The sequence below is a fragment of the Peromyscus californicus genome, unplaced genomic scaffold (genome assembly GCF_007827085.1).
Source record: "Peromyscus californicus insignis strain IS unplaced genomic scaffold, ASM782708v3 Scaffold_8__1_contigs__length_139910024, whole genome shotgun sequence".
NCBI lineage: Eukaryota > Metazoa > Chordata > Mammalia > Rodentia > Cricetidae > Peromyscus > Peromyscus californicus.
Genome location: NW_026294606.1, coordinates 44,180,306 through 44,208,092, shown reverse-complemented (window position 1 = coordinate 44,208,092; position 27,787 = coordinate 44,180,306). Strand labels below are relative to the sequence as shown.

Here is a 27,787-nt window from a genome sequence, read left to right as displayed (position 1 = left end):
GCTTAAAAGATGAAAATGTAATATTATTTTCATAATACAACAATGTAGTTGTGTATCTGTCAGCAGCCAGGTAGAAAGGCGTTCTGGAAGCTGTGACCACTGTTGTTTTATTAGAGGTGGTCGGTTCTTTTCATGTCAGTTTCGTGAGAAGTGTGGTCATTGAGGCAGCTGTAATACCTTGTATTATTAATGGAAATCAGGAATTACTCTTTCTGCTTCATTATGTAGTTTTCTTGATCTATTTTGACACTTTAGAAAGAGCCGTGAAGTCACCTTTCTCATCAGGTGCTCATCTTTTTATAGAAATCAAATACTGCTTCTATAATAGAAGTGTAGCACACAGTAGTTAACAGTGCAAGTCGTCTTTTTAAAGTGATCACATTTATTTTGCACACTTGGGGGAGGGACGTTAGACAGCTAGCCAAAGGCCTTAGCTCCCGAATGACTTTGCGCCTCTCCTGCAGTGTCTTTTCATAAATCCCTTTCCTTGGCCTGTGACTCCTCTACCTTTCTGAAGATGGGCTTTTTGTTTGTTTGCTTTTTGGCTTTCTTTCTTTCTTTTTTTTTTGTGGGTGTGGGGGGGGGTGTTCAAGAGAGGGTTTCTCTGTGTAGCCCTGGCTATCCTGGAACTTGCTTTGTAGACCAGGCTGGCCTTGAACTCATAGAGACTCACTTGCCTCTGCCTCCTGAGTATTGGAATTAAAGGCATACCCTGTGTACTAAATTTGAAGGAGTCCAGTGTGTGTGCACATTTATGGATAACATAGTTTCAAGTAAATGTGTATGTCCAGTAATATGTGATTTCTATTTGTTTCTGTTGCTTGTTTATAATACTCTGTAGAAGTGGTTAGAGCTGTTCCTTAAAATATTTTTATGTTTTTTGAGTTTCAAATTGTGTTTTGTTTGACATTAATTTCAATAATGCCTTTAATATTTTCCTAATTTGTATATGTTCTCTGTTTTCTCTAACAAATTATAATTGATCAGAAATATTAGCATATGTCATGGATCTTCTATGGAGTAAATTATTGGTAATGAGAGACAGTTTAAAATGCAAATATTCTGAAATTCAAATGTTCTGATATTGGATTTTGATAGTTATTTTTTATATATTGAACTTGTAAGAATGAGTACAATTTTGAGTATTTCAGTTTTCCTCAAGTAATTAGAGTTCTAGACAGAATGTCCTAGAGGAAGCAAACCTTTATTTTAGACTTTCATACCCATGGTTGATTATTGATTTGCTTTTTATTAACACTTGGTTTTTACTGTGGAAATTCAAGCTGCATGAGAGCAGTTTTTTTGTTTTTTTGTTTTTTTTTTTAAACACTGAGAAATTCTTTGAGGATGTTAGTGTCTCCCTATTGTATCCAGCTTTAAAACGTTGGATATTTATTAAAAGGATTTGCCCCTAGTCAGATGTAGCTGATGACAGGAAACTAGGTAAACCATCCATCTGATTAAATTTCCTAATGGTTCAGCTGAGGTGTCCTGGAAGGGGAATGCCATCTGCACAGAGTGATGATGGGTTGCTGAGTAGTGAATACCTGGAGATGTTTTTAGAAGCTTAATCTGGGCTTTATGTGAGATCTCACCTCTTTTCTTTAGTATAGCTAATGTTGTCAATTTTGGTTTCTAAAGTTACAATTGAATTTAATAAAGAAGTGTTATCCAAAAATAAAATATGTAATTTCTGTATAAATAGGAGGAATAGAAAGTGGAATGATTGACATTTGGTGCATGTGAAACTGGGGACTGAATTGATGACCTGTGTATTGTAATCATGCACTGAGCTATGTCCCAGCACCTATTTAATGTTTTTATTCTGAGAGGGTCTTGCTAAGTTAACACTGTTGGCCTTGAACGCAAGTGTACTCCAAGTAAGCCTCAAACTTGCAATTCCCAAGTAGCTGGGATTATAGGTCTGTACCACCAATCCCAGCTAACATTTTTTTTCTTTGTAAGTGAAATTCAGGTTTTTATTTGGACCATAACAGTGATGCATTGTATGAAATATATTAATGTGTGAGCAAAGATATCGACAAAAATTACAGTAGGATGAAAATGTAGAATCCATTAGACTAAATTTTTCTTATACTTGAATTTTAAATGATGAGAATGATATTACTGTTGGTACACAAGACCAGGTGAAGTGCCCTGGACTTGGCTGGGATATTCATCCTCCCAGGACACACTGACAAAAGGAAGAGCTACTGAGCAGGTTCTTATAGAGAAACCTTTAATAACTTAAATTTGTTATTTCCTGAAATGATTTTTCTCCCTTTAAGTTCAAAACTCAGCAAAAGTGACCCTGAAATGACATTTTCTGATAGTGTTCTAGAATTTCATAGGATGGTCCAAGGATTTGTCTTTAATTAAAAGTGCTATACACTTAGTACGGATCCATGTTTGTTGAGAAATTGATTCTTTTTGAAGGAAAGCTGCAAACTTTTCTTGTATGGGTAAATGTCACTCTATTCATATCTTCACTTAGCTGCAAGTCAGTACGTGTTCTGTTCCACCAGGTTGTCATAGTAACACAGTTAACTGTCATCTCAGCTCAGACTGTTGATGGTTTTATTTGTAGGTTTGTAGGATTATTAAAATTTAACAAAATTATTGATTTGCTTTTTATTAACACAGAGTTATTTACCATGAAAGTTCAAGCTGCACGCTTTTTTTTCTGTTTAATTTTTTTCCAAAATTAAAGTGAAACTAGATATTAAATTCTTGTGATTAAATTTTTTTTTATTTAAAATGTAATATAGAGTCTGCAATAGCAGAATAACCTCTGTGAATTGTAGTTTTGAGTCATTTCCTATTTTCTTTCTTTTGACAAGGAGGCAGAAAAAAAAGCCTTAAAATTCACCTTTAGCTTGCTCTTAACTAAACATAAAGGATACCTGTCAGGAAAGCATGAAATGGTACATAAAGTGCCTAATACTGAGTTTTCATTTTATTTATGGTTTTTGAAACCTTGTGGGAATGCTTCACTGAGCTGTGTTGTAAAAGTACTTATTTTGGTATATTTATGTGAGAGAGATTACTTAGTTTTCACTTATAAATAAGGCAGGCAAACCTTATTTACAGTAAGCTTATCTAATGGTCCGTGGATGAGTGCTTTTATGCAAAACAGTTGGGAGGCTAGAATTAACTTTCACATTGAGTGCACATTTGATGTCCACACTTGAGCAACATGTGGCATCTTATTCTAAGGACTGCTGTTCAGGAGTCAATTTGTATTTAACACATTTCCCTCGGAACACACAGCTCACCTGCATGACATCTAATGTTTCCTTTTGAGTGTCTCTTTCTCCTGGGAGATACAAAAGGGTTTATTGTTTTTATAATCTTCCCTATTAAATTTTTAAAAACTTGGTTAATTAGCTGTGTCATATTATACATCAAAACAGATCAGTCTGGGGATGTTACAGCTTCAGTTGATTATTGTGAAGTATCTTTTCCTCTTCCTGTGGATACTGTGTATTGTTCAGTGTATTTTGTTGCTCTTAGGTCTTAGTCATGGAAAGCTAACAGTATGTGCACAGTCCCTGGTGGAATACTGTGTTACTCAACAGCTGGTAGCTAGTTTTTGTGCTCTTGAACTTAGAAATGTTCACTAGTGTACATGAAATGTTTCCTTTAAAGGTTTTATTAGCATCCTTGTAGCTGCATGATGCCCCTCCCCTTGCAGTCCCCACACCCTGTTATTTATGTCCTTGGGTCTTCTGCTCCCACACTGAATCATGGCTGACCCATACAATCAGTAGAATATTGTAGATGTGAAGTGTGCAGTCTTGCGAGCTAGGTCTAACAAAGCATAAGGCTTTAATTTGTTCTCTCTGGGATGCATTTACCATGGGAGAAGCTGCATGCCTTTGAGGTGCTCAGGCAGCCCAGGGAAAGCCCCATCCATGAGTTGTAAGGAAATGATTCTTCCCACAAAGTCAACACTAACAGGCCAGCCATTGTGTGAGCTGCTGTGGGGGTTGATGCCTTCTTTTTTAGAGTTTCATTCATGAGCATAATGAATTTTCATCATATCCCTCCTCTCTCCCCACTCCAACTCCTTTTCTCATCCCTTTCTCAAATTCATGACCTCTTCATTTATATAACCAATTGAGTCCAGCCACTGTTGCCCATAGTACATGGATATAGAGCTGACTTCTTGGGCACGAGCCATTGCAGTTCTTGGTTTGTGAACTTTGCTTTGAACTTACAAATGTAAAATTATACTTCTTTTAAATCACAATAATATTATAGCTATCTTGGATTTATTGATTTGTAATTATCATCATGAGGATGGAGAATATCTTAGATACTGCACCACATAGTAAGATTGAACATAGTTATTTACAATACAATAATCATGTATCAAATATCCATGTTTTCAACTTTTGAATTTATTCCACCAGTGAAACTGTATATGTAATTGGCAAAAAGAAACAGGAATTTTAACCTATATCTGTAGCTGTAGTTTTTGACAATGAATTAAAGATTATCTCTTGTTACCTCTTAAGTGCATTTTGAGTCATTCAGAACAAAGCCACAATGATTACAGTGTTCCTCTGCTTTTCATGCAGGAAGAGAGTGAAGAGGAACCCAAACTGAAGTATGAAAGACTTTCCAATGGGGTCACAGAGATTCTTCAGAAGGATGCAGCAAGCTGTATGACGGTCCATGACAAGGTAATGAGCACTTTAAGAGAATTGCAGATGCCCAACATCTGTGTCCTTGCTATGGCAAGAGTCTTACAGACATTCTGAGACTGCACTAGGTATTGGGTCAGACCCCCAGTCTATTCTTGAACCAGAACTATTTATATTATAATAGTGAGGCCATGGTTTCACCCATTGTTCTCTTCTTCCCTGTGAGCCTTAGACCTTCCCCACCTCTGATGCACCCTTTGGCTTTATGCTCTGTTGTTTCATTTTCCAGCTGGCCTCCCACTTAATGCCTTTTGCTTCAGATTTTGTTCCCATGTAAACAGATCCCTGTATTCACTCAACACTTTAGTGATAATGTCTGCTCTTCTGTTTTTTACCATAAACTCCCTCCTGTGAGTCCCCTGCCTTCTTTGGCTGCTGAGCTCTAGCTAAGTCCTTGTTCTTCTTCACTGATGAAGACTGACCTTGCACGTCTTCAAACTCACTTACTTCCATTAAGCTTCACTTCCTTATGTTTGTCTTAGTCACCACATTCTAGTGCTGTGAAGAAACACCATGACCAAGGCACTTCTTATAACAGAAAGCATTTGATTGGAGACTTACAGTTTCAGAGACTTAGTCCCTTATCATCATGACAAAAAGCATAGCAGCAGGCAAATATGGTGCTGGAGAAGTAGCTGAGAGCTACATCCTGATCTCCAAGCAGAGAGATAGAGCCTGGCCTGGCCCAGACTTTTAAAACATCAGAGCCCACCCCCCAGTGACACACTTTCTCCAATAAGACCACACCTCCTAATCCTAATGCTACTCTCTGGTGACTAAACATTCAAATATATGAATTCATGGGAAGCAGGGATTCTTTTTTTTTTTTTGGTTTTTCGAGGCAGGGTTTCTCTGTGTAGCTTTGCGCCTTTCCTGGAACTCACTTTGGAGACCAGGCTGGCCTCGAACTCACAGAGATCCGCCTGCCTCTGCCTCCCGAGTGCTGGGATTAAAGGCATGCGCCACCACTGCCCGGCGGAAGCAGGGATTCTTATTCAAACCACCACAATGATGCATTCCCCACTGCTTTGGGCACATTATGGATGGTTTCAGTAGCAGGAACCTAGTGATATTTGGCTTGCAACATACACTCTTCAAACCTTCATGTTCTTTTCACACAGACGTCACTCCTGACTATGGTGTCCCAATCTTTGGTCTTTTATTTTCCTTTATTATCTGTCCTGTGAAATTATCCTTAATCTGCCAGTCTTCCTTATCCATCTTTGAGTTGTATTCTTAGTTTCGAATCCATTGTGTAATGGCCGAAGTAGTTGTGGGCTGTGGTATCTCGTGCACTCAGGCTTGCTTTTTTACTAAAGCTTGCTGTAACCCGTTTTTTCCTCCCTCCTCTTGTCCCCAGTTCACTTCTCCACCATTGTCATTTTACTCTCAGATGATGGCTTTCTCTTTCCTCTGCCTTCCTCTCCCTGTCTCCTTTTACTTTCTCTTAGATTTTTGACAGTCACCTTAAACATGTGATTTTGCCGCCTTAACCTCCTGAATGCTTGTATTACAGGTGTGTACCATGACCCCATGCAACTTGAAACAGTGGTGCAAAGTCACCCACACTTACCCACAGGAGATTTTAGTCTTCCAATTCAAGGGTCTTTTTGTCTTCTCCTGTTCTTCATCTCATTTCATCCATTTCTTATATATTGAGTTGCCAACCCATAGAACATACTTAATGTTAGCATTAGGCAGCCAGCAATCTACTTTGTGTATGTATAAATGTCTTGCCTATTTAGACTACTTCAGATAAGTGTAGTCATAGATTATTTGATTTGTTTTGCCAGACTTATTTTACTTAGTATACTGTTTTGAGGTTCCTCTATGTCATGTCAGGGATCGATACTTTCCTTTTTTTTTCTTTTAGTTTTTCGAGACAGGGTTTCTCTGTGTAGCTTTGTGCCTTTCCTGGAACTCACTCTGTAGCCCAGGCTGGCCTTGAACACACAGAGATCCACCTGGCTTTGCCTCCTGAATGCTGGGATTAAAGGAATGCACCACCACTGCCCGGCTTACTTTACTCTTTTTACTGCCAAAGAATAGTCTGTTATATGGTCATGTCATAATTTCTGTATCCATTCACTGACTGGTGGACATTTTGCTGATTTTAAGTTGTGTGTTTTTCTTTTCAAAACTTCTTTATCACGATTGCCCTTTTAGTACCTTCTTGGTCATTTCTGGTGTTCCCTGCTCTCTCTTCTACTTTCCTTTACTTCTGTTTCCCCCTGATGGTCTAGTTTTCTAAAATTGACTCCTCTTCTACGTTTCCTGTTGGTTTGTGTTTTCTTTTTGCCAATGTGCTGAGCTCTCTCAGAACAGCATGTGTGTTTTCTAGATGCCTCCTGGCTTTGTTCTGTTTATCTGAACCTTAGCACCTACAAGTTGGGATCATTTTTTTTTCCTAAACTTGCACCCGTTTTGTGCTGTGTGATCCCATTTGGTTGCATCACCATCTCCTGTCACCGAAGCCTGAAGTGACCCCGTTGCCCTTTCCCCACAGCTATTCCTCACATCCTGATGATTTTGTTTTTCCTAAGCTTGAGCTCTGGCTTTCAGCTTCTCCTTCCTGCACTTGGTGAATGAGGGACTCTTCTTGTTTTCCTGTCTAACCCCTCTGTCTCCTGGTTGCAGGATGGTGTGTTGAAAATACAGAACCTTTGCGATCCTTGTGTAATTTTCATCATTGACATAGAGGCTGAGCTCTTCAGTGTGGCATGTAAGGCACTCTAGTGTCTCGGCTGCTGTGTGTAGTTGAGCCCCCCGTCTCACCACTTTTGCTGTGGGTGTGGGACTGGCAGCGATGCTTTGTCCTTACTGTGCACACTCTGCTCTTGCTTGGATTCTGCCACCAGCTTATGTGCTAGACTCTTCTCCCGAGCTTCTGTTAGTTCACATTCGTCATTTCTCCCCGAGACCGTTGCACCTACTGTGAACTAGTCTGCTTTCTTTCATATTTGTTCTCTTGCTCCTCTTCCTAGCCCCTGTGCCCGAGTAGACCTCCAGAGATTCCGATCTGATCATTCAGTCTTCTCCCTTGAAACTTGCTGATTGCTGATGTCTTAATGATTTGGACCCATCCACCCTGCTTTCCTCCACTTCCCACCTTTCATCCTCTGTAATTATTCAGTGCTCCTTGTTAGGCAGCTTTTCCAGCTGTACCACCTGCCTTTTCTCTTGGGCATGAATTAGATGGATCTCTCGTCTGTGTAAAGCTGCCTATAATTTCCTGTCCCTTGTTATGGAACTTCATGCTGTTGAGCAAGTTGTTTCACTCTGGCCCTTCTTCTCTGTCTGTGTCTGCTTTCTAATTCTTCCTTCCAGGTTTATCACGAAGCTCTTCCTATGTCTGCTTTCTAATTCTTCCTTCCTGGTTTATCACGAAGCTCTTCCTATTTCTGTGGATCTTAGAGGTACTGCCACTTTAAACACAGTCTTTGCATTTAATTGTAAGACTTATTTTTTATATCTGTCTTCCTCAGGAAGCAAAACTTTGTTACATTTGCTCATTGTCTAAGTACATTATGATTCTTTTTGTGTGCTTGTTGAATGAACATTTGAGTGCCATATTTGTCCCTTAGTTAACATCATACATGTTCAATTGGCCAGAGAGCCTGATAGTTGGGAAAGATTGTCAGTGCTGACATTTAGAACATAGACTGTCAGTTGATGCCCATATTTTTATTAAGAGGATTCTGATTGAGTTGATAGCATTTCAGTTTTATTTTTGCTTTGTTTCTGCAGTTCTAGGAACAATGCAGGGTGTAGCAGGCACATGCTCTGTATTCCAACAACTTCCTGGGCCCTGCATTTCAGTATTTATTTCTGTCCCTGATTGCACTTGGTACCTGTTTCTAATGAAGTCTCATTAGTTTCTGGGACCGAGTTCCTCCTGTGTCACTGGAGGTTGTCCTAGTGGCAGTCCTTTCAGTATTATAAAACACTCTGAGGAAGGACTGAACAGACCTGCAGTGTGCTTCCTTTTCTTGGTGATTCCACAGACCTGCTCACAAACCCATCTATTTCTCCCACATAAAGTTCAGTTGTGCACAGGGGGTTAAGATGTCCACCCTTTATAAAGCAAACCAGGTTTCTTTAAACATTAAAGAGGACATTGAAGCTATATTTATGATTATACATCCTAGATTCTACATATTTTCAGGCTTAAAAAAACAAATCAACCAAAATTTAATACCTAAGAAGCCCAAGGAATTAAAAAAAAGTATTAGGTTTTTGAGAATTTAATAAAATATGTTTTAATTATATTCACCCTGCTCCCCCAATTCTCCCCATTCCCAGGTCCTTCTGTTTTCCTCATCTACTCAACTTAATGGTTTTGTTGTTGTTGTTTTACCTGTCAAAGACTGAATTGTGCTGCCCAAATACTCTTTTGTGTGTGGCCTTCCACGGGAGCATGGTCAGCTTAGCAGGGCTATACTTTAGAGAAAACAGATTTTCTCCCAGCAGCTAACAATTGCCAGTAGAGCCATGGCTAGGGTTTGATTGTGCCCAACTCCTATCTCCATAATGGGGTTTGGTCTGGCTTGGGTTTGCACAGGTTTTCTGCATGCCGTTGCAACTGCTCTGAGTGTGGATGTGCGGCTATGTCCTGAAAACACTGTTTCCTTAGAGTCATCCACTACCTCTGGCTCTTACACTCTTTCCTCCCCCACTTCTGCAGGGACACATGAGCCTAGGGAGGAGGGTGGGATACATGTTCCATGTAGGGTCAAGCATTCTGTAGATTCTTGTTTTCTGGGCCTTGACCAGGTTTTATTGCATTTATTCGTTCGTTTGTTTATTATCTGTGTATGTGTGTGAGAGAGGGTATATGTGTATATATGGGCATGATTGAGCCATGGTATGTGTATAGAGGTCAGAGACAACTTGGAGGAGTTGGTTCTCTTCATATGCCACACAGATCTAAGGGATGGAATTCACCTGTCTCAGCAGCAAGCACTTTGACCCAATGAGCCCAGAAGCTGGTGGATTTTAATGGTTAGAAGGAAAATAAAATTTGAAGGATTTGTTCTTATATTTTGTCACATTGTGGACAATTTTATATTTTTCATTTTTGCTGCATTTTAAGTTAGTCAAAAGCATTAGCAAATGATTACATGAATTATCCAGAATTTCAGTAATTAAATAAATATGATCATCAAATTAAACATTATTTGGAAGGGCATTTAGTTGCTTTCTTCTAAGAGATATTAGCATTCATTTACTGTTTAAATGGTTAGATGTTTTCCTGAACAAAAGATAACTCATTATACAAATACCTGTAATTTTTTTCATAAATGGTCCAAATTTATTGTACCTTTAGATTAAAAATATAAAAACAAAATTATATTTTACTATCTATCCTAAATGAATAAAAACTATAATTTTTCCAAAAAGAGATAAAGAATTATATTTAATCTCTGAATTTTTCCTAAAATAAAATGTAATTATTTTTTAAAATGATCTTTACAGTGATGCCACAGAGTGACACAATATTACTGCATTTTAAGGATACAAACTCCCTTAGTTTTCTAACAAACTATATGCAGAATTTATGAGGAGAATCGATACTGCAAGATACTTGGGGTGCAGTGAGCTTTTAAGACCCATTCTTTTACCGCAGAAAGCCGTCAAATGGCATATCACTTGCCTTTGGTTAGCGTTTTATGTGGCATCTCCTATTCAGATACAGTCAGTGTCACTCTGAAGATACAGTGACAACCACTTGGGTCCTCTAGTTCTGATTAGAATGTTCTTGTGCTTTGGAGAAAACATTCCTGCTTGGTTTAAATATGCAGACTAATTTCCCACCAGGATCACCTCTTCTCCCTTTCTTTTGCAGCGCCCAAGCCTGTTTGCACCAGGCTTGCTGTCTGCCCCGATGACTAATCGTCATGGCACCTGGTGCATTCAGGCAGTCCTGTGCAGCGGAATCGTCATCCCTAGTTATGTCTGCACACCTGATGTTTTATTAACCAGTATTGATTTTTTTACCCAGGGGACTTTTTTCTTCCTGAAAAAAGGCAACCTTGCAGGAGTGAAAGGCGTTGCAGGGATGAATTTCTAATGAACTCCCTTTCCCCTTTTTGTGGCTCCTCTTTAATGTAGCTTCGTATTTTAAGGGCCCGAATTGAAATTTCATTTTTAGCAATTCTATTTTGATAAATCCTTTCAAATCTTGACTTTCTGTAAGGTTATTTTTTAAAGATTGTGCTGCTTGACTGAAATGCTTAGTAGTGCCTATGAATTTGAGCATTTCATTATAGGCTGCAATGAAGCATGCTCGCATGCAGTGAAATACAGAGGATTCTGGACTATTTGAGTAATGCTTAGAGAAATGAAAAGGAAGAAAAATCTCATGTCATATTTCAGGTAGTCCTTAAGTTTCCTCTGGCTTGTTTAGGATCAGTTCAAAGGAATAAAGAAACAGTGGGATGTGTGAAGCAGCCTGATATCATAAAATGAATATGTAGCTCAGCAGTTACTTAGTGACAGGAAAGGATTATTTTTGCATTGGAATATAAACATTTATGCTCGGTGTTATGTGGTACCATTTATAGAGCTATCCCGAAGCTGATGATACAAGAACATCTGAGGTTTTTCATCCCTCAATATGGCATGGAATTTCCCATTCAGAAATAATACTTCATTGTTGTTGAGCATTTTCCCCCATTGGATTGAAATGATGGCCTGTATTTCCACATTTAACTTAAATTAGGGAGTTTCTTAATCATTTCCTCTGACTTTGAGTTCAACTGTAGCATGGTTGAGCTTTTATTGCTGCATTTTTAATTTACTGCCTCAGTCCATCAGGCATTGTGTACAGAATGCATACACACCATTAGTTGTCAGTAGATGAGGGTCCTCATGAGTCATTTTGACAGCTGGCTTGCACTATCATGGTAAATAGACCTGGTTCTGTCATTTCCCCCCAAGCTGGAGGCATTCCTTTTCTAAAGAATACATATCTTTCAAGATATTACAGATGATTATGCATTAAGTGTTTTCACTTTGAAAAGGTTTATATTAACTGTATACTGATACACTGCATATTCATTAATTGACATCTCTGCTTTTCTTACAGTTTTTGGCACTGGGTACACATTATGGCAAGGTTTATTTACTCGATGTCCAGGGAAACATCACTCAGAAGTTTGATGTAGTAAGTATGTGGTGTAAAATAATATACATGTTAAGTGTCATGCTAAAAATTTGTGATTTTAGCAGTTGAATAGCATAAGAAGCTATTAATTAAATTAGAATGCTGAGTACAGTCTAAAATTTATAGTATATTTCTCAAGTTTTAAAGATGAACTAGAGAAAGAGATCTCTGTAGATACAAGTATACATATATTAGTTTGACTGATGTGTTTGTACTTGCATAATATTTGTATAAATTTATCATTATAGGCATCCATTTGACTTTGAATGGAGCGTTAAAATAATACATATGTGTATATATACTTAATTGGCAATGTAGAATGTCTAGATCAGTGGTTCTCAACCTTTGTAATGCTGTCACCCTTTAATACAGTCCAGCTCCCACCTTTTGAAGGGTTCTTAGTTGGAGAAGAGAGGAATGAGGAAATATCAAGTAGAAAGAGAGACCTAGCCGACGAGGAGAAAGACAGACAGGAGGGCCTGGGTCAATACCCAACAGCCTTGAAGGTTTATTCAAAGGGTTTTTTATAACATGCCAAGGGGAGAGGCAAAAGACCTCCCCCTTGCTAGATCAAAGCATACTGTACAGCCAAGTGTAGACCCTTCCAAACACCTGGTAACCACGCCTGTGGCCAAATCATCTCCTTATGCAGACCTGCTAGGTAAAGCAAGCTCAGATTCTCTGACCCTGAGTAAGTTCTCACTAGGAAACCTCTGTGGGCTCCCACGCAGTTCCTCATATTGTGGTGATCCCCAGCTATAACATTATTTTGTTGTTACTTCCTAACTGTAATTTTGCTACTGTTATGAATTGTAATGTAAATATGTGATATTCAGGATATCAGATATGTGACCCCCAGAGGGGTTGCAGCCCATAGGTTGAGAACCACTGGTTTAGATGAACTGTTATTAAAACAAAAAGATCCTGCTTTTATTAGTGAATAATGCTAATTTATATGCTTTGAAGTCTGTGGAATCCTTTGTGTGTGAACTTCTTTTTGATGTCTGAATTGTCTTGCCATCTCATTGAGTTGCCAAATGTGATTGAAGCTTGATTGGTTGTGTTGGTGGATCAGTTTATCTCTTCTAGTATGTACGGTTCAGATGTTTTATGTGAATGCTTTTAGGCTTACTTGATTGAGACGTTGGGTATCGAAGATGAAGGAAATGTTACATTTGAAGTTTGATTTTTGTGTTTAATATACACCTTAAAGGTATTAGTAACTTCTGTTTTTTGTGTGACTATGAAAATGTGGGGTAAAAAGATGATTATTTTGTGTGGGGGCAGATGTTAAATTTTTTTAGATTTATTTATTTTATTTTTGTGTATGAGTATTTTGTCTGCATGTATATATGTCCACTACCTGTGTCCCTGGTGCATGAGGAAGTGAGAAGAGGGGCTTGGATCCCCTGGAACTAGAGTTTTTGTAGACTATTGTGAGCCACCATATGCATGCTGGGAACTGAACCCAGGTGCTTTGCAAAAGCCACAAGTGTTCTTAATTATTTAGCCATCTCTCTAGTGGAGTGAGGGGAGGCATGACAGATATTAAATACTAATAACAAAACCTCTCAGCTCTTGTTGTAAGACCTATTATAGCACACTGCAGTTTCTAAAGCCAACATGTGATACTTGAGAGGTAAAGGAATGTAGCATCCAGAAAGGGAAATGTACCCTCTCATTGTACTGCTCCATCAGGGCAACTGTATTTTTTGTTTTCTCTTAATTATCCTTTATTGACAAGAGGAATGTTCTCCTTCCTCTTCTTCCTCTATTACTTCAGTCACTGGCTATACATCTTGGCGATCTAAGCCTTTGGTCTTTCCACTGTGATCTGTTAACATAAAAATGCAGATGAGTATCTGTGTGTGTGTGTGTGTGTGTGTGTGTGTGTGTGTGTGTGTGTGTGTGTGTGTGTTTGTGTGAGTGGGGTGAAGTGGGGGCAGCGGAGCATTACACATGACTTCCCTACTTTAAAAAAGTTTGTCTGAGCAGTCTCTTAAGTCTTTTATATGCATTGTTTAGAAATTGTATGTTTGCATGTGAGGTTTATAGTCATATATTTTTGTTCTGCTGCCCAAAAGCAGCCTTTGTGTCTACTGAGCACATGCTTTCAGTTCTGTCTTCTGTGAATCAGTGACATGTTAGCTATGTCCTTTGTCCATCGTACGGGTTATTTATGACCTCATCCATACGATTGTCTGAACTTTTGGTTTGACCCTGTCTGACGTCTTTAAAAATTAAGCTTCTGTTGTGTTTGTTATTTTGTTTCTTTTTGTTGTTTTTCCTTTCTTTCGTAGATAAAGCAGATGATTTGATGGCATTTTATTTGTTTAGTCTCTCCAAGAAATTAGGTAATTTGCCCTGGAAAAGTTACTTGTGTAAGGTCATGGCTTCTTGATGGTGTTTGTCAGGTTAGAATTTTAAGTGTCAAATTTCAAATGGTCATTATCTTTTGGAGGAAGTGCTAATATCAGTTTCACATTTGTCATGAGATTTTTGTTTCCTTTTTCCTGTTTCTGTTGTGTTTGATTTGTAGGGCTCAGGGTGCCTCTTCTTTTAAAGACTGCCCTTTGATTTTGAAACCATTTGTTAGCACTTGAATTTCTTCAAATGTAATAGCTGCCAATTTTTACATTGTTCTGCATTATTTGTTTGAGACAGAATCTTACTCTATAGTCCCCCACCCCCATTCTGTGTACTTATATGTATCACAGGAAGGCCAGGAGAAGGACTCTAGCTCCCCCAGAGTTCTGGGGTTGTGGCAGTCCAGCCTCTGGCCATGGTTGCCATAGCTATTCTAGAACCTTTCTCTTCATTGGGAAGATAATAAGAAAAAAGCAAAGATTTTAAAGAAATTAGTGAATATTTTTGATTTGATATTTTTTTTACCTGTAGGTAAAAATAATGTAAACAAATTAAGATCAGACAAAATAATAATTCATTTTATTTGTATAACCTTTTTTACTTTCCTCAAGAAATGTGTTTTCAACCCATTCATTGCATTGGTACTTTTGATTCCAGGAGTGGAATAATGACAAGGTGTTGACCTTGTTGGCAAAGGATGGAAGTATGAAGGAATCACTTTTAAAAATGTGTCTAAGGTGATTCACATATTTGAGCTGGATAGTGCCATTATGCCAGAAGTTAGCTTTCTCTTACCTATGTAATATAAGAGAAGAAAACTGAACAACTCATTCTGTATTTTAAAATAATAATATTGCTTCTGCCACTAATACCTCAAGAGGAATAATGTTGTTGGTGGAATCTGCTAAAGCTGAGCAAGGCTGCCTGATAACCTGGCAGTTGCACTTTGAAGAAATTCATTTCCAAGAAGAATGAATGCATGTAGCACATTGGTCCCTAAAACTGTAGGTCAGCAATGGCTTAATTCCTGATAGCCTCCAAATGGAAGCAACCCAAATGTCCACTGGTAGGAGAAATGGATATATACATTGTGCTGTGTTCTGAGCAACAAAATGAGCAGAATGTTAGTATGTGCATACAGTGGCCAATGAAGCCAGCTAACCAGTGTTACTTTTGAATTCCTGTTTGGAATGTATGATTATAAAATACCATTATACTTTCTCTTAAATGACTCATATTTCTGTAACATATTCATTTAAAATTTGCCATCAAAGTACTTATTTAAAAAAAAATGACCACATTATTGTGTCATTTCTGTGTTGAACATTTTAGAGCATTATGTCACATCAGCTAAGCATTTTTTTTTACATGTTAGTAAAAGTGCAAATACTCTATTAGTCAAACCAAAATTCGTGTGCACCAAATTTTTGTGTTTTTCTTTCTTTACAAAAGGGAGAAAGCTACAGGGTTTTACTGTGATATTGTCATGGGAGGATGTTAGATTAAGAATTTAGAAAAACATGATTATTGAATAAAATAATAAAAAAGTAAACAAGAGCTTTAAGCATTTTTGTTGTTGTTAAGATTGACAGCATTTTTGATGAGGTAAGGATTTTCCTTGAATTCTAGTAGTCTGTTAGTATTTCTAATTGTTTTCATTTAGGGTAAATTAACAGCTTCTGATCCACAGTTGCCAATCTTTGGAACTGTTCATGTTCATGCACTAATAAAAACCCATCTTCAAAACTTAACTAGTTTGAAAATTCTGTTTGTTGTTTGTTTTTTGAGAAAGGGTTTCTCTGTGTAGCCCTGGCCATCATGGAACTTGCTCTGTAGACCAGGCTGGCCTCAAACTCAGAGATCAGCCTGCCTCTGCCTCCTGAGTGCTGGGATTAAAGGCATGTTGCTGCCCAGCTGAAAATATTTTTATTTTCAGGAAAATGGATGAAAATCATCATATTAAGAGAAATTAGTCAAACTCAGAAAAACAAATATTGTGTATTTTATCATATTGAAATAGATTTAAAGAAAGAAAAAAAAAACAACCACAGGACTTGAAAGCATAAGGAGGTCTATTTGGGAACAGGAAAGTGACCAATGGGGAAGGGTAGAGGAACAAGAGAGGAGAACAGTGGGGTTGATTGTGTGTAAAGTACATGATCTTCAGACATGAAGCTCAGAGGTTGCCAAGCTGGAACTTTCTGAAAGCCTCCTGGACCCCGAGGATTAGATTTTATGGTACCAGAAGCCACAATGCAAGCTTCAAAGGAAGGAAGCAACCAATAGTCCTATCTTGCTATGACACCAGCAACCAACATGGCATGATAGCCATAAGGGTACAAAAGTGGCATGTATACCCTGGCCATAACCACTAGCTCTCTGATTGGACTTATGAGCCACTCAACAAGAGGAAAATCATCCTTGGCACTAGAAACCTAGCCAGCTGTGTAGGGCCAATGAAGTCATGGATCTTGGAGGAAAACTTATAACTACCACTTTATCAAGCCAACATAATTTGTAACTGCATTCTAAATATTTGTCCTTATACTCACAGATAAGTATAATTCTCAACCCTCATTCAGGAAACTTCTCTTTGCAACAGAGAGAGACATTTACAGAAAACCACAATTTATGAAATGTGGAATTATGGATCCCAGTCCCAGTTGATATATCTGCAACACAACTTCTGTACCTGAGGCTCAAGGTTCATTGTGGAAGATGGGACACAGATATTCTAAGAGCTAGATGAACAGCAAGTTGCCTTTGAGATTCTGTCTCCTAGAAATGTCAAAACTTTCTCATTTCCCATTCTTGCTCGTATGGGAAGAGATGGTATAGTAATTTCATCTGGACTGAAACATTCTCTCCAGGAGGGAGGAAGAGGTTCATAAACTCAGAAAGCTAAAGAAACGTACAAGACTCAGGAAACTCATGAATGACAAGATTTGTAAGGCCTCTCTCTACAATAAAAAAAAATGTACTAACAGTTGCTGGGGAGGATTGATTCTCGACATCTCAGGAGTCACTCATTAATTGCCTGTATATAGTTCTTCACTCAGTGGTGGAGCCTTGTGAGATTTCTTCTATCCATGTTGGTATGTCAACTGGTATTGTCATTATTCAGGTCTTGTATAGGCTACAAAAATTAATCAAAGACCTCAGTGTGAATCTCAAAACACTAAAACTGCTAGAAAAAAACATGGGCAGAAAACATGGGCAGAAAACTGCAAGATACAGGTATAGGAAAGAACTTTCTGAATAGGAATCCATTTGTCCAGGAATTAAGGCCAACAACTGACAAGTAGGACCTCATAAAACTAAAACATTTCTGTATAGCAAAGGAAACAATCAAATGAAGAGGAAGCCCATAGAGTGGGAGAAAAATCTGCCAGCCATGACTGTGATATAGGACTGATAGCCAGAATATATAAAGAACTCCAAACACAAAGGGCCAAGACGCAAATTAAAAATGGACTATGAATCTGAACAGAGAGTTCAGGTTTATTCTTCAAAAGAAGAAAAAAATATGGCTAAAAAACCCTCAAAAAGCATTCAACACCTTTAGCAAATTAGGGAAATGTAAATGAAAACTTCTTTGAAATATCCTCTCACCCAGCACACGTGCTGGTGAGTGTCTGGGGAAAGGGGAACCTCATCCACCATTGGGATTGCAAACTGTTGTACACATTCTGGATATCAGTGTAAACTATTCTTGAGAAACTGAAAATAGATCTATGATATGATTCATCTATACCACTATCATAATTTGTTTTCAGTTGCCATAATAAAGATCATGATCAAGAGTAACATGGGGAGGAAAAGGTTTATGTGTCTTACAAATTACAGTCCATTATGTGGGGGTGGGGGGGTTGGGGGTGGGGTGCGGAGCCAAGACAGGAATTCAAGGCAGGATCCTGAGGGGCGGAATTGAAGCAGAGACCATCAACCTTATTGGCTCCTTGGTCAGCTCAGCTGCTTACTGGTTTGTTCCTCTTGGGTTGTTTAGCTTGCTTTCTTATACTAACCCAGGAGTAACTGCCCAGGGGTGGCATTGACCCAGTAAGCTTGGCCCTCCCACATCGATTATTGATCAAGAAAACCTGCTATAGCTCTTCCTATAGGTGATGTAATGGAGACATTTTTCCAGGTGTGGTTCTTCCCAAATAATTCTGGCTTGTGTCAAATTGACAAGCAAACAACCAACCAAATAACCAACACAACCAGTTCTTGGCATGTGCCCACAACAGCAATCTAGGAAAAACATGTCACAGAGATAATAAAAGTTAGTAGAAGAAAGACATTTTAGATGTAAAGAATATGATGGAAAGCTTAGGAACAAGTGTGCACATAAAGCAATCAGAAGATGACTTGTGGATCAAAATAAATACAGAGAAGCAGCTAGAGCTCAGATTGGAAAGGTGCATTCCCAGCCGTGGCCAGGGTCCAGGGCCTTTTCTTCCTCTGAACACATGCATTGTTATATTTTCCTTGGAGTGTGGTCCTTCATCTTGCCAGTTGTAGCTGCATGTCCCTGTGCTGTACTTCTCCATCTCGTTCCCACTTGTCTTCTGGGGCTGTTCGGTGCCCAATAAGTATGTATTGGTTGATGGTACCTTTGTTTGGTTTACACCTCTGAAGCTAGTTAGTTGGCATTGTGTAACCTTTCAGTAGACATCTGGGAATAGGTCTTGGTTGCCTGTGTATCATTCACCCCCAGGTTTCTCACTGTGTTTATGATCATTTTTTTCCCATTGCAATCTGCTGTAGAATGAATTGTTTCTCCTCTGCTAATTCATAATTTTCAAGTCCTAACCTCCACTGTGATGGTATTTGGGAATGAGACATTTGGAAGGTGATTAGATTTAGATAAGGCCATGGGGGAGGGGGATTAGAAACACCAAAGAGGTCCCCTGCCCCAGAACTGGGAAATCTCTGTTGTGCAAGTTGTCCTGATCATAGTATTTTCCTAGGGTACATCTAGCTGACTGGTATAAGCTGTGGACCTTAAACTTTGCTGGTTGGTTTTTAGTAACTTGACAAAACCTAGACATATTGAGATGGGGCTATCTTAATTGAAGAATTACCTCCATCAGAATGGCCTATAAGCAAATTTGTGGGTGCATTTTCTTGACTAGTGATGATGTAGGAGGGCCCCCCTCACTGTTGATGGTGCTACCCCTGGGCAGGTGGCCCTGGGTTGTATAAGAAACCAGGCCGAGTAAGCCATGGGAAGCAAGCCAGTGAGCGGTGTCTGTCTATGGCTTCTGCTTCAGTTCCTGCCTTGAGTTTCTGACCTGACTTGTCTCAATGGTGGACTGTGGGGTGGAAGTGTAAGGTAATATAAATCCTTTACTTCCCAAGTTGGTTTTGTCAGTGTTTTATCACAGCGATAGAAAGCAAACTAGGACACTCGTTAAAACAGTAGTTTCTGAGAATTTCATATATGAGTATTATATTTATATCATTTTTCCTCCCTCCTCTCTTCAATTCCTCCTGTCTCCACCCACACTCACTCTCAAATTCAAGGCCTCTTTTTCCTTAGTTACTTTTTTTACACACACACACACACACACACACACACACACACACACACCACCTGCAGAGTTCTATATTTTATGTATGTGTTTTCAGGGCTACTTGTCAAAATTTTAATATATACACAGGTCTTTTTTGGTTGCTGTGGGAATTCATAAACCTTTTGAGTTTAGGTGTTGAAGAAACTTTTTAAAGATCATTCAAAGCATAAAAGGTGCTAAGTAAGGAAGCCAGGAGTAAATGAACTTCTGCTGTTTTGGTGTGTGTTCCTTACCATTTACTATCAGTCTCCTAACATGTATAGGTGTTCTTATTAGGTCTCATCCCTTATATAAATTTCAAAGGATGTTTTTGTTATTAGTTCCTTCTGTGAATGATTCATGTCTGTCCCTGGTACTTGGCCATCTTTGGACTGGAATGCACTTGGATTTGACCTTGGATTGTCTTCTTTGGTATAGAATTATCTCTAATCCAAATGAGCTCTTCTTTCCTTCCTATTGAGATATAAATGTTAGGAAGATCACCCATCTTTCCTTGCATATTTCAGCAAAGGAAACACTGTCTTCTCTCCCTCTTCTCTTTGCCAACACAATCCTAAAATTTCCTGTTTCTTGCAGGCTTCCTAAATTGCATTTTTAATACTCATTCAAAATTCTTTGTTCACATGGCTTAATTGTCTTCCCTGTGTTACATTTGGTACATGTGTTTACATTGTTTACACAAATTGTTTTTGTATCCTTTGGAGTACTTAGCATATAAGTTTGATAACAGTGAGGAAGACAGTAAAAGTTCTCCGAGCTAATATGCTATATGACAGTATTTCAGTGGTAGCTGGCATATACTACAGCAGTCCTGTAAGGTTAGATTGCTGGACGTTTTAGTAGCTAACTTCATAAACGCACTCTAAAATGGTACAATCATGACATTGCCTGGCAGCATCTCTCGTAATGTTTCATATGACTTTAGTTCAAATCAGAAAAAATTCCATATATCAAGACAGTTTTCCAGATGGAGTTTTATAGCTTTCTTCCCACATTAGAATTACTATGCATGCATACATTCATGATTCCCCAGCTATTTTTTGCTTGTCATGTGGCATGTGTGATATCAGGGGTGATTATTTATTGGAAGAATCTTGGGAATCAGGTCTAAGAACCTCAGCTAGCTCTCCTCACTCAAACAAGCCATCCTTCATACTATAGGTCCTTTGGTATCTGGTGCCTATCCTGAAGCAGGTATTGACTGTAGTGTGCTATTTTAGCTGTGGCATCATTAATTAGGAAGCAGGGTTTGTATCTGTTGATATGATCAGAATGGTACATTGTTGGCCCAAATGTGCCAGCATCTATAATTCTCCTGTAAGACTGATTGACAGGTCTCAGACTCTCATGTGCTTAGAGAACCTGTTTTCTGTATTTGAGCACAGTGTTTTCAGTGATAAGAGATGTGTCAAATGAGTTGTGAATTACTTAAATGGGAAACATTCTAACTTTTGATAAACGATGCTGAGGAAACTCACATTTCCAATTTTCTGCATTAAATATAATCTCAAGTTTGTGGATTAGGCGCAGGTACCTTGATAACTTTGTGGCATCCATGCATCTAAGTGAGTAAGAAAACTTATTTGGCATCAAGGCTGCTTGTCTCATTTAGAGTCAAGTGTAGAGTGAAGGATGCTGGAATATCTGACCCTTTTGTGGTCAGTGTGTTTGGGCAGATATCTCTTCAGCAGCTAGATTTTAATAGTTCTTCAAAGAAGGAAATACCCTGAAACTTTCCTGTTTCAAAGTCGAGGCTGAGGTAATTTTAACTTCCTAAAACATGACTGTGCTGTGAAGGTGGTTAGTAGCCTGGAGCTTAGCTGGCTGAAACCTGCCGATTATTTCCTTCTGCAGTGAGAGCACTCTCGGGCGGGGTCTTTCTTTGGGGTTCAGCCATTTTTTTTTTTTTTTTTCAAAGAAAGAGTGAGAGAAAGATCATGAGCAAGGGGAGACTCAGGAGCGGCAATCACATTTGCAAGAGGGAGACTGAGAAGCCATGGAAGCTGGAATTGGGAGTTTTGAGCTTTGGATGGCTTGGTTTCAGGTTGTCACAGTTGGGCTAGACAAGGTGATGGATTCTTCTGAGAAACAGGGATTCACCAGGCTGAGGAGTGGTTATCAAGAAGGTGTTCGTATAAACATTTGTGTATCCTTCCGGAGCTTGAGAACAGGGGAGTGAACAGCAAAGGATAGGTAGGCAACAGTGACATAGACTTTTTGCCAGGTTTAGTCAGTAGATGTCAAGAAAAGAGTGCTGGGTTTCAAGAGATTGCTTCTGCAAGGTGATTGGCTTTGAAGTTGATGTATTTGGGAAATGAAACCAGGAGAGGAATGGTAGATTGGATGTAATGAACCAGAAGGCTGAGCCTTTGTGTATGGATAAGGTCTGCTTAGATAGTTTAGCAGCATTTTTACCTTGTGTTTGTTTTATTTAAAATAAACTTTTTGATATTTGGGAATCCTGACAGAGTATGTCTCAAAGTAATTGTATATACTTTCTTCTTAGTCTGATCTTCTGATTGAATAGACTTTGTTTTGTAGCACCCCCACCCCTTTTTGGAAACTATTTATTTGGCAATAATTCCCAATTTATCTTTTATTTAATTGACTTGTATATTAATTAGAACAGATAAACACTTGAAGCATATTTTCCTCCACCTCTCCATAGTATGGAAACTTACGTAGCATTCTTATCACTTGATGTTTTATTTCATATTAATAAGATGGTATTATAACTTCTAGTAATACTATTAATCTTAACTCCAGCTTTCTGTTTCATTGAAAGGAAGAAAAACAACACACTAAAGCTCAGTAAAATGGGATAACATATAATTAAGATACCTTTTAAAATGGCTGCAATTACAGAGAGTAGCCATGTCAAGTGTTAGGGGATGTGGAAGAGCTGAACCTCCTTCCTCCCACTCTGCTCCTCTCTCCTCTCCCCTTCCCTTGTAGTGTTGGGGATCAAACCCAGGACCCTATGCAGGCTGGGAAAGTGCTCTGGCTGTAAGCTGTATCTCCAGACAGATGTGGAACTTGACAGCACTGATGCAGAAATAACAGGCCGTGGGCAAGTTTTTAAAAATGTAAAGCCACTGTATGCCCCAGACTTTCTAGACATGGAGATGAAAACAGGTGTGCATAGAGAGACATATATCAAAAGTCATGAGGCTTTTTATAATACACTCCAGCTGTAGACAACCTTTGTTGTCTGTCTATAGGTGAATGGGTAAACAAAACAAAGCTCATCTATATAATTGCATTTCTCATCAGTGCAAAGGAAAGTCTATTTATGCAAACAACATTGGCAACAGAAATGTGTGTGTCCCACATGCACAAAGAAAACAACACAGGAAAAAGTGGATCCATTTGTTGTTGTTTGGAATTGTTGGTGCCCTGCACACCTAGCGTTCAACCGGGATGAGTATCCCTGGGCGGTAGGCAGCTTTTGAATATGTTCTGTATGGTGAGGGGACCAGGCCAGAGGCCATCAGGTTTCTGTTACAAGTGTCTGTGTTTCCTTACAATTCAGCATGCCATGTTATACCTAACCCACCAGTATAGTTTAGCAATGTGTTTGTGTTGCTACTTCTGGTCACCAGCATTGGCCATTCTCATGCAAAACCTCATTGCCATTATTTAGATTTCTAGAAAATGGGAAATATATTGATTTAGTTTGTATTTTTCTGTTTTCTAATGAGGCTGTTTACTCTTGAGGGTGGTACATGTGTTTTGTTAGTATATATGTAAAGTTCTAAATTGATTTGTACTTAAAAAGTTTATTGCTTACAGGCAAAAAAAATTGAGAAAGCAACTCTTGATTAGGGTGGGTCATATGACTCAGAATCAGAATGTCATTAGCAAGTCAAATTTAATGGTTTTCAACAGTAAATGAGGGATATCTCTACTTTTATATTATCTTGGTATTTTGAATATGAGCTTTATTGATTTCATTGGCATATATTTGATTCTTTAAGTTTTAAAAAAGATATGATATGTTTGTGCCATGTTTTAACATATATATTATTCTGTAAAAATGCTACCTGTATTTGTGTAATGGTTCAGTGGTTAAGAGCACTTGCTGCTCTTGTAGAGGAAATGAGTTGGGTTCCCAGCAACCACATGGGAAATTCACAACTGCCTGTAAACTCCAGCTCCAGGGAAGCTGACACTCTCTTGTGGCCTCCACAGGTATCTATATGCACTGGCACACAGACATACAAATAAAAATAGTAAATCTTTAAAAGATTGGCAGATACCTTCTAGTATGTTGCTTGTGTTTAAATTTCTCAGTTATAGCCATTTCAGTTCATAATTTTTTTTTTTTTTTTGGTTTTTCGAGACAGGGTTTCTCTGTGTAGCTTTGCGCCCTTCCTGGAACTCACTTGGTAGCCCAGGCTGGCCTCGAACTCACAGAGATCCGCCTGGCTCTGCCTCCCAAGTGCTGGGATTAAAGGCGTGCGCCACCACCGCCCGGCTACAGTTCATAATTTTTTAATGGAGTAAATATGTGTCAGTCTTCTCATTTATAGTTTGTGTGTGTGTATTTTTCTTTCTTTCTTTCTTTCTTCCTTCCTTCCTTTCTTTCTTTCTTTCCTTCCTTCTTCGTTCCTTCCTTCCTTTCTTCCTTCCTTTCTTTTTTTTTTAATTTGGTTTTTGAGACAGAGTTTCTCTGTGTAGCTTTGGAGCCTGTCCTGAAACTCGCTCTGTAGACTAGACTGGCCTCAAACTCACAGAGATCCGCCTGCCTCTGCCTCCCAAGTGCTTAAAGACGTGTTTTTATTTTCTTCATCTTCAGAACGTCCACAATCATATCTCAGATTTATGTAACAATTTGGGGTTATTTGAGCTAATGCTTGTAAAGTATATAGTGCAAGACTGGATAAATGATAAATATCAGAAGGTGAATCAAGTGAAGAGTGACTTTTAACTGCAGGCATTTTTATACTCCTTGAAGAATATATGTTAATTTATTCATGTAGTGGGATTTAATGTTTATTGTATATAAGACTGGGAAAAAGGGAAGGAAGAAGGAAAAAGAAAAGCAAAAGAGGCTTATGTAGTGCCCATACTCTGACATCAACTCTACTGGCTGCTGCATTAGGTCCTTTGTCTGTTTGGGAGGGGCCTATCGTTATCATATGGTGCACATAGAACTTAGTAATTAGCTAGGTGAGCTCCATCCAGGGATGGTCTGGGGAAGCGACTGAAGCAGTTTCTTTTCAATGCAGAGCAGCTGCAGCTTTGTTTCTAGCATCCCTCTTCCTGTTGGAAATGTTGAGAGGTGTAATCCACTTGAGAAATGACCTGCTGGGAGTCGGTGTTTGTACTGAGCTTTACAGCAGTAGTTTTTGTGGGGAAAAGTCCAGCTGAATTTGTGAATTGTGGGGTGGTATTTCTTTATCAGGTCCTGGAGAAGTAAATTAGGCCATGTGCACTTTGGTTAATGATTTGGTTATGTAAACTATTTGTATTGTCTTTTTTAGATGAGTGATTTTACTAACTCTTGAATAGAAGGGCTTTAACCTCGTGAATGTTTGGCATTTTGCATTGCTGCAGCAGAGTTGAAATGATAATGAGAAACAGGAGAACATCTTTATTGCTAGTGGGTTGTTTTTCCTTTGTCAGTAATAGGATCATTGACTTGTGTGGTGGAAAAACAGGAATGGCTGTGGGCCCATAAGATGCTCATGCCATTGTAAAGTGGGTCATGGACAGGCATTTGGCATTGTTTGGCTTTTGTGTGTGTTTGGGGCTGTCAGGGTCTCATGGACCTCATGTCAGCTTTGAACTTTCTTTGTAGCCAAAGATGTCTTTGAACTTGTTTGCGCTTCTTGAGCCATTATATGGCAGGTCCTCAGAACAGCAGTGCAAGGGTAGCTTTCTTAGGAGCTGATTTTAAAGAACAGTAGCATGTTCTTTATTCTTTCATATTTATATACTCTCAAGGATGGCATCTCATTTCTAGTGTTGTACTCTTATTAAAACACATGACTCCACTGCATTGTTCTTGGGAAAAAAGAGAAAAACTTTGTGCATGGTGTTGTAGTGTTACACATCCTATAATTTAGCTATCATGGGAACATGGTCAGGTCAGTTCCACAACACTATGTCCACCTTTCTCTATACTCATCTGGACATTAAAACTAATTTCTGTTTCTTTTTCTTTTTCTTTCTTTTTGTTGTTGTTGTTTTTTGTTTTTTTCCAGACAGGATTTCTCCGTATAGCCCTGACTGTCTTGGAACTTGCTCTGTAGACCAGACTGGCCTCAAACTCAAAGAGATCTGCTTGCCTCTGCCTCCCAAGTGCTGGAATTAAAGACATGTGCCACCAATGCCCAGCCAATTTTGGTTTCTTTTTGGGCAAACTTATTGTTTATAGTAACACAGATCAACTGGATTGTGTGGCATGTGCAGATATTGCCACTGCAGGTTACTGTCGGAGTTGAAGGAACGACACCATGCTTTCTGCGCTGAATTCTGGCGCCATAGGCCAGCAGCAGCATTGCTGTCAATAGAGGCCTGCCTTTTAATAAGACATCAAATGCTCTTTTTCCCTGGGATCTAGTGGGCCTACAAGGCAAAGTCTCTCATTCTTTTCTATATAATTGCAGAAGGAGAAAAAAAAGTCACTCTGCCTCATTGCAAAGAGTAGTCTTTTTTATGCTGGTAAGTGTCATCAGAAGGCCCCGTTCTTTTCTATGCCTCGGTGTTTACTTTCATCTCTGACATTTATCCCTGTCATCTGCCCCATTGTTCTCTGTCTATTCTCCTGATGCTTCCTTTATCTTGTTCTCCCCTCCACTAGTTCTTCAGATTGCCACCACCCTTGTTCAAGCCTTTATTGAATCTCACATGGGTTATTGCAGTAAAGCCCAGCTGATCTCCCTGTCTCATGTCTCTGCAAATCCATCCTTCACACAGCTGCCCAAGTAATCTTCCTAAAGTGATGCTAGGCTTTCATTCTCCTTTTCACCAGCAGCAAGCAAGAGGCTCCCAGATTCCAGTGGAATATAGCTGCCCTTCTGGGTAGTTTGCAGGACTTGCAGTTGACCTTCACAGTGTTCTCCTGAACTGCAGTCCATGCTATAGCTGGAGCTAGGTAGAATGTGCTTGCCTGTCTTGCTCATGGAAATGGTGACCCATCTTCTCTGTGACATTGCCCTTGATGTTCACAGGCAGAAGAATATGTATATGATGTTCACTTAATAATGACTTCTTGTTCCTCATGCAAACCTTCTCAAAATTTGCTGGCAAACTGATGACAATTAAACATAGTGCAGTCCCCCACTCTGGGTCAGCTGATTTGATGTTATGATCTGGAAATTAATGTGTTAAATTATTTCATAGAAGCTCAAAGTGCTAAGATCACAGACTCCTCAAAGGCAGACCTGGTTTGTCCACCCCCCCCCCCCTTACATTCTGCTTATGTCATGTAGGGTATTTAGAATGGTTAAACTTATTTTATTAAACCAAACCATTAATAAATTGGTCTCCTTATAACATGTTTACAACAATTTGGTGACAGTTTTTCTTTTTCTATTATTTTATGTTTTTGGTGGCTTTGTGTATGACCAAGGAAAGTATTTGCTCAATTAAATTTTTTTTCACCATACTTTACATATTATATGTCCCCATTGAAAACTGAGTAGTATTTCATTTCACATTATCTATGTTTGGAATAAATGCTTAACTGTTTATCCTTTTAACACAGTGGCATTCTAGTAATAAGGATCGCTTCATAATGACCTCAGGACCAATGCAGTATTTGGCTGGTTTTCAGCAATTTTTTATTGGCAGAGTGGCTGCCAGGAAGAAAAGCTTTTATTTGTTCCTTCCACAGTTGCCTGAATCACCTTGACTTCTGTAGCAGGGCCTTTTAGTTCTCCTTCTTATCTCAGATGTAATATTGCAGACAGCCGTTTGAGGTACCATGGTGAGACTAGCCTGTCCAAGATGTTCATCTGAGT

The 27,787-nt window shown here is 38.9% G+C and overlaps 1 protein-coding gene across 1 annotated transcript in view; it reads left to right on the top strand.

The window, feature by feature from the left end:
* Positions 1-27,787, top strand: part of Vps41 (VPS41 subunit of HOPS complex) — a 164,014-nt gene that overhangs the window by 19,331 nt on the left and 116,896 nt on the right. Inside the window, exons 3-4 of the mRNA XM_052729824.1 lie at positions 4,584-4,688; positions 11,797-11,874. Coding sequence (XP_052585784.1) covers positions 4,584-4,688; positions 11,797-11,874 — 183 coding nt within the window. The remainder of the gene's footprint in view (positions 1-4,583; positions 4,689-11,796; positions 11,875-27,787) is intronic.